This window comes from Rhinoderma darwinii, chromosome 1 (genome assembly GCF_050947455.1).
Source record: "Rhinoderma darwinii isolate aRhiDar2 chromosome 1, aRhiDar2.hap1, whole genome shotgun sequence".
NCBI classification, from domain to species: Eukaryota; Metazoa; Chordata; class Amphibia; order Anura; family Rhinodermatidae; genus Rhinoderma; species Rhinoderma darwinii.
The window spans coordinates 304,345,488-304,353,045 of NC_134687.1; the positions used below are offsets into that span (position 1 = coordinate 304,345,488).

Below are 7,558 nucleotides of genomic sequence, written 5' to 3' on the forward strand. Positions count from 1 at the left end.
TGCAGTGATGGTTGTCCTTCTGGAAGTTTCTCCCATCTGCACACAATATCTTTGGAGCTCAGCCAGAGTGACCATTGGGTTCTTGGTCACCTCTCTTACGAAGACCCTTCTCCCCCGGTTACTTAGTTTGGTGGGATGGCCAGCTCTAGGAAGAGCCCTGGTTGTTCCAAACTTCTTTGATTTAAGAATTATGAAGGCCACTGTGATCTTGGGAACATTCGGTGCAATAGAATTTTTTTTTACCCTTCTCCAGATCTGTGCCTCCGCACAATCCTATCTCTGAGCTCTACAGGCAGTTCTTTCCTCCTCGTGGCTTGGTTTGTGCTCTGATATACATGGTCAGCGGTGACACCTTATATAGACAGGGGTGTGTCTTTCCAAATCATGTCCAATCAAATGACTTTACCACAGGTGGACTCAAATCAAGGTGTAGAAATATTTCAAAGATAATCTACAGAAATGGGAGGCCCCCAGAGCTAAATTTCAAGCGTCATAACAAAGGGTCTGAATACTTATGTCCATGCAAAATTTTAGTTTTTCATTTTTAATAAATTTGCAAAGATTTCTAACATTCTGTTTTCACTTTGTCATTATGGGGTATTGAGTGCAGAATGATGGGGAAAACCTGTTTTTTTTTATTTTAGCACAAGGCCTCAACATAACAAAATGTGAAAAAAGTGAAAGGGTCTAAAGACATTCCAAATGCACTGTAACACATTTAGTGCAAGACAGCAGGCATATTTAACACACTTATCTTCCTCACAGGGTCTTCTGGCTGTCATACATGTATGCTGTTATTTTGGGCTAAATAATGGTGCTAGTAACAATGATTTATTAGTACTGGTAGTAGAATACATTTGGTGCAAACATCACATGTTGTTTAGTCAAGCCTCTTTGATGTATCTTTGTAAGTTTGTTGCAAAAGAAGATAAAACATTGTTCATAAAGATGATGAACATAATGACAAGACACGATCACATCTGCGTTCAAACTTTTCGTTGCTCTGCTCCGTCAGAGGAGTACAACAACAAAAATACCAGAATCGCCAGTTTCGCTGCATGGCGGAATCCATCGCTACCCAACGAATCCGATTATCTTAAATTGACTTGACCATTGACTTGAATTGTCGGGTTTCCGTCATGGTGTCCGCAGTATTATGGGCCGAATCTGTGACGGAGGCGCCTAATGGAACAGGTCCTTCATCCATATTTGTAACACAAATCTCATCAAAATATCTCCAAGTGTGTTATGGGGCACAGTGGACTTCACCACCATGAAGAGCGCAATGTATTAGGTTGGCTCAGTGGCTGCCAACGTCACAGATGGAACAATGTATTATGGAGGCAAAGTAGCTGCCACTGTCCTGAAGTGAGCAGATGGAGGCAGATTGCTGCAACCACTATGAAAGATGCAGTGTGTTATGGAGGCAAAGTGGCACACTTATTAATGGTGCAGTGACTTGTGTAGGATGCAAGGACAGCCACCATTACAGATGGAGCAGCGTGTTGTGCGGGATGCAGGGGATGCCACCATTACAGATGGAGCAGCGTGTTGTGCGGGATGCAGGGGCTACCACCATTACAGATGGAGCAGTGCGTTATGCGGGATGCAGGGGCTACCATCATTACAGAGGGAGCAGTGCGTTATGCGGGAGGCAGGGGCTGCCACCATAAGGGCTTATTCAGACGAACGTAAAATACGCGCGTGCAACGCGCGTGATTTTCACGTGCGTTGCCCGTAGCTATATTAGACAATGGGGCCGTGCAGACATGGCAGCGTTTTTTGCGCAGCGTTGCTCCGTTGCAAAAAACTCACGACATGTCCGTTGATTCAGCGTTTTCAACGCATCACGCACCCATTGAAGTCAATGGGTGCGTGAAAACCACGCATGTCGCACGGAAGCACTTCCGTGCGAACTGCGTATTTGCGCAACAGCTGTCAAAAGGATGAATGTAAACAGAAAAGCACCACGTGCTTTTCTGTTTCCGAACATCCAAACGGAGTGTCTTTGCGATTAGCGAACCCCGACAACCGAAGCTAACTTCACCGGGTTCGGCCAAACTCGTTTTGGCCGAACCCGGCAAAAAAAATTCCGGTCCGCGACGTCGGGGGACATTCACTGTGCATGGTGCTGAAAGAGTTAAACTGTTTCAGCACCATGGACAGTGACTTGCGATCCCAAAATACATGAACCTGTAAAAAAAAACGAAGTTCTAACTTACCGATTACTCCTGTCTCCTTCCTGCAGTCCGACCTCCCGGGATGACACTTCAGTTCAAGTGACAGCTCCAGCCAATCACAGGCCAAGCACTGGCTGCAGCCAATCACAGGCTGCAGCGGTCACTTGGACTGCCGCGTCATCCAGGGAGGTGGGGCTCGATGTCAAGAGAGGCGCGTCACCAAGGACGCGTCACCAAGGCAACGGCCGGGAAGTTCTTGGTAAGTAGGAACTTTATCTTTTTTTTAACAGGTTTTTCGCTGTTGTGTTCGGCATTCACTGTCGAGGGTGCTGAAAGATTTAGCTCTTTCAGCACCTTGGACAGTGACGGGCGTCGACAAGCCTCATCTCTATGATGCCGGCTGCGCGAAAATCACGCAGCCGCGCATCAGACACGGATGACACACGCAGCTGTCAAATAGTGTTTGCGCGCGCAAAACGCTGCGTTGTTTGCGCGCGCAAAAACGCAACGCTCGTGTGAATCCGGCCTTAGAGGGAGCAGCGTGTTATGCGGGATGCAGGGGCTGCCACCATTACAGAGGGAGCAGCGTGTTATGCGGGATGCAGGGGCTGCCACCATTACAGAGGGAGCAGCGTGTTATGCGGGATGCAGGGGCTGCCACCATTACAGAGGGAGCAGCGTGTTATGCGGGATGCAGGGGATGCCATCATTACAGAGGGAGCAGTGCGTTATGCGGGAGGCAGGGGCTGCCACCATTAGAGGGAGCAGCGTGTTATGCGGGATGCAGGGGCTGCCACCATTACAGAGGGAGCAACGTGTTGTGCGGGATGCAGGGGCTGCCACCATTACAGAAGGAGCAGCGTGTTATGCGGGATGCAGGGGCTGCCACCATTACAGAGGGAGCAGCGTGTTATGCGGGATGCAGGGGCTGCCACCATTACAGAGGGAGCAGCGCGTTATGCGGGATGCAGGGGCTGCCACCATTACAGAGGGAGCAGCGCGTTATGCGGGATGCAGGGGCTGCCACCATTACAGAGGGAGCAGCGCGTTATGCGGGATGCAGGGGCTGCCACCATTACAGAGGGAGCAGCGCGTTATGCGGGATGCAGGGGCTGCCACCATTACAGAGGGAGCAGCGCGTTATGCGGGATGCAGGGGCTGCCACCATTACAGAGGGAGCAGCGCGTTATGCGGGATGCAGGGGCTGCCACCATTACAGAGGGAGCAGCGCGTTATGCGGGATGCAGGGGCTGCCACCATTACAGAGGGAGCAGCGCGTTATGCGGGATGCAGGGGCTGCCACCATTACAGAGGGAGCAGCGCGTTATGCGGGATGCAGGGGCTGCCACCATTACAGAGGGAGCAGCGCGTTATGCGGGATGCAGGGGCTGCCACCATTACAGAGGGAGCAGCGCGTTATGCGGGATGCAGGGGCTGCCACCATTACAGAGGGAGCAGCGCGTTATGCGGGATGCAGGGGCTGCCACCATTACAGAGGGAGCAGCGCGTTATGCGGGATGCAGGGGCTGCCACCATTACAGAGGGAGCAGCGCGTTATGCGGGATGCAGGGGCTGCCACCATTACAGAGGGAGCAGCGCGTTATGCGGGATGCAGGGGCTGCCACCATTACAGAGGGAGCAGCGCGTTATGCGGGATGCAGGGGCTGCCACCATTACAGAGGGAGCAGCGCGTTATGCGGGATGCAGGGGCTGCCACCATTACAGAGGGAGCAGCGCGTTATGCGGGATGCAGGGGCTGCCACCATTACAGAGGGAGCAGCGCGTTATGCGGGATGCAGGGGCTGCCACCATTACAGAGGGAGCAGCGCGTTATGCGGGATGCAGGGGCTGCCACCATTACAGAGGGAGCAGCGCGTTATGCGGGATGCAGGGGCTGCCACCATTACAGATGGAGCAGCGCGTTATGCGGGATGCAGGGGCTGCCACCATTACAGAGGGAGCAGCGCGTTATGCGGGATGCAGGGGCTGCCACCATTACAGAGGGAGCAGCGCGTTATGCGGGATGCAGGGGCTGCCACCATTACAGAGGGAGCAGCGCGTTATGCGGGATGCAGGGGCTGCCACCATTACAGAGGGAGCAGCGCGTTATGCGGGATGCAGGGGCTGCCACCATTACAGAGGGAGCAGCGCGTTATGCGGGATGCAGGGGCTGCCACCATTACAGAGGGAGCAGCGCGTTATGCGGGATGCAGGGGCTGCCACCATTACAGAGGGAGCAGCGCGTTATGCGGGATGCAGGGGCTGCCACCATTACAGAGGGAGCAGCGCGTTATGCGGGATGCAGGGGCTGCCACCATTACAGAGGGAGCAGCGCGTTATGCGGGATGCAGGGGCTGCCACCATTACAGAGGGAGCAGCGCGTTATGCGGGATGCAGGGGCTGCCACCATTACAGAGGGAGCAGCGCGTTATGCGGGATGCAGGGGCTGCCACCATTACAGAGGGAGCAGCGCGTTATGCGGGATGCAGGGGCTGCCACCATTACAGAGGGAGCAGCGCGTTATGCGGGATGCAGGGGCTGCCACCATTACAGAGGGAGCAGCGCGTTATGCGGGATGCAGGGGCTGCCACCATTACAGAGGGAGCAGCGCGTTATGCGGGATGCAGGGGCTGCCACCATTACAGATGGAGCAGCGCGTTATGCGGGATGCAGGGGCTGCCACCATTACAGAGGGAGAAGTGTGTTATGCGGGATGCAGGGGCTGCCACCATTACAGAGGGAGAAGTGTGGCAGGAAGCCACAGTCATGAAGTGTGCAGAATGTTATAGCGGTAGAGTGGCTGCCAGTGCAATTACAGAGGATGGCACACACTTATGTGGGTGCAGTTGCTTCCACTGTAATGGAGGGAACAATGCATTATGGGGGTACTGGCCAGTCATTATGCAAGTATTGATGAATACCTATATAGTTACAGACCAAACAGTAACGTTTCAATTTAACGTCCACATATATCTAAAGAATATATAGAATGAATACCTATAAATGTACATGTGGACGAATCATGCATCCACAAAGGACAAAAATGGAAACAAGTACAAGTATGTACATTGTAAAAATCACATCACTTTATTGAAATACATAAAAACATATTGGCCATCAAGACCTAAAATTAGACACACAGTTAAAATACAAAGAAGTGGGGAACACCCTATTATGACACAATAGAATATACTCAGAAAAACCCAAATATAAAAGGTAGTTCAAAAAGGCATACTATTAATGGAAAAATCCAGAAACCACTGCTGTAATATAAGTTGCCATGCCAATGCAATGACACAATCAATGAATGAGCAGCAAGTATACAAGGAAGGGAACATACAAGACACACAGGTATATGTGTGAAAGTATAGCAAGGGAGTAACCGAGATTCAAACCCGGTCCCAAAGAGTGTACCAACCAGTATAAGTCATAATAATCCTTAGGGTGAACACCACACCATGAGCCCCGACGCGCGTATCAGTACCCCTTGATAAAGCTACCGCGAAACGCGCGTCGGGGCTCATGGTGTGGTGTTCACCCTAAGAATTATTATGACTTATACTGGTTGGTACACTCTTTGGGACCGGGTTTGAATCTCGGTTACTCCCTTGCTATACTTTCACACATATACCTGTGTGTCTTGTATGTTCCCTTCCTTGTATACTTGCTGCTCATTCATTGATTGTGTCATTGCATTGGCATGGCAACTTATATTACAGCAGTGGTTTCTGGATTTTTCCATTAATAGTATGCCTTTTTGAACTACCTTTTATATTTGGGTTTTTCTGAGTATATTCTATTGTGTCATAATAGGGTGTTCCCCACTTCTTTGTATTTTAACTGTGTGTCTCATTTTAGGTCTTGATGGCCAATATGTTTTTATGTATTTCAATAAAGTGATGTGATTTTTACAATGTACATACTTGTACTTGTTTCCATTTTTGTCCTTTGTGGATGCATGATTCGTCCACATGTACATTTATAGGTATTCATTATGCAAGTATTGTTTACAATGAAAGGAGTTATTGAAAATTGGGCATGTACAATCTAAAGGTTCAAAAGTTGTGGGGGGATGGGGACATGTCTATAGACAAAGTATCTATAACTATTATATATATATATATACACACTTGTAGAGAGTCGGAAGTGAACACAGACACCTCATACTGTAAGTCATACAGTTATAAAACCAGTTTCGTTAATACCAGGGCACTAGTCCCGTCAAGGTGCCAGGAGATGTTAAGGTTAGAGGTCAAAGGCTCACGTGTCTCTGTCCCTATGACACTCACCTCTGTCAAGGACTCGTCGACAACTGAGACAAAGGCCAGTCCCAGGTGCCACCTGTTCCCGAAGAAGCCGGGACAGGGAACTAAGCCTTATTACCGACATCCCGGTGCCCCGTGCTTGTCTACACCGCCGCCATAACCACCCGGAACTGGGGTCAGGACGTTTGCTATTGCATCATGGGAAATGTAGTTCCTGCGAATGGTCCCTCCGTAGAGAAACAGAACTGAGAACTACCAGCACCATGGCGACTAGAACCGAGGCTGCTGGAAAATGTAGTTTGTGAGCAAAACTAGTTTATTACTCAGCTCATCATCTGATCGAATGTAGAACGTGAGTGGGACTTTGATGGTAGCCGTATAGACCCGTACTGTACCTCTCTTCTCCCCCCACCCCCACATCATAACCCCAGGGATATGTTTTATTGTCTTTCAACCAAAAACAATACTATTTCTTAATCTTCAACATGTTGTCGAGCCCGCTTCCTCTTCATTGCCTTTGTTAGCAAAGGCTTGTTCTTTGGCTGTCGAGCATTCAGTCCCATGGAACGCAATCTGCGCCACACAGTACTCGCAGTTGCGGCAACAGCAGTTGAGGCTTCCTATTCTTATGCCAATTCTCTGCAACTGCTGAAACGCTTCTTTTTGCAGATCCTGCGCAAAATATTGTCCTCCTGTGGTGAATACAGTCTGGGTGGGGAATTTATCAATCTTTGTGCGCCAGTTTTCTGATGTAGAAATGTCGCAAAATGGCCCAAAAGTCGCCATTTGAACTGCAAATTGCTACTTTTAGCCTTTTTACGCGGCCCTCGCCACTTTTGTGGAAAGAGGGCATGACTTCCTAAAAGGGGCCGAAGCCACATCGGCCAGACAAATTTATTATAATTATCGCCAGAAAACTGGTGTTAATTATAGTGGAAATTTACACCAGCTCCTGTGAGGCGTAGCAAGGTGGAGGCAGATCCCGGGCCCCGTACCTTGACCCCCGATTGGACTATCCCTCCTTTGGATAGATAAATCAAAAAATATATACTCACCATTCGTCTTCTCCCCTCAGGTTCCCTCCGTTTGTGGCAGCTCATACAAAGTGCTGGC

At 49.9% G+C, this 7,558-nt stretch overlaps 1 protein-coding gene across 1 annotated transcript in view; it reads right to left on the reverse strand.

The window, feature by feature from the left end:
• The window catches only part of POLRMT (RNA polymerase mitochondrial), a 74,623-nt gene extending 67,958 nt beyond the window's left edge, over positions 1 to 6,665 (reverse strand). The window contains exon 1 of the mRNA XM_075825460.1: positions 6,470 to 6,665. Coding sequence (XP_075681575.1) covers positions 6,470 to 6,569 — 100 coding nt within the window. The 5' untranslated portion in view covers positions 6,570 to 6,665. The remainder of the gene's footprint in view (positions 1 to 6,469) is intronic.
• Positions 6,666 to 7,558: the final 893 nt, after the last annotated feature.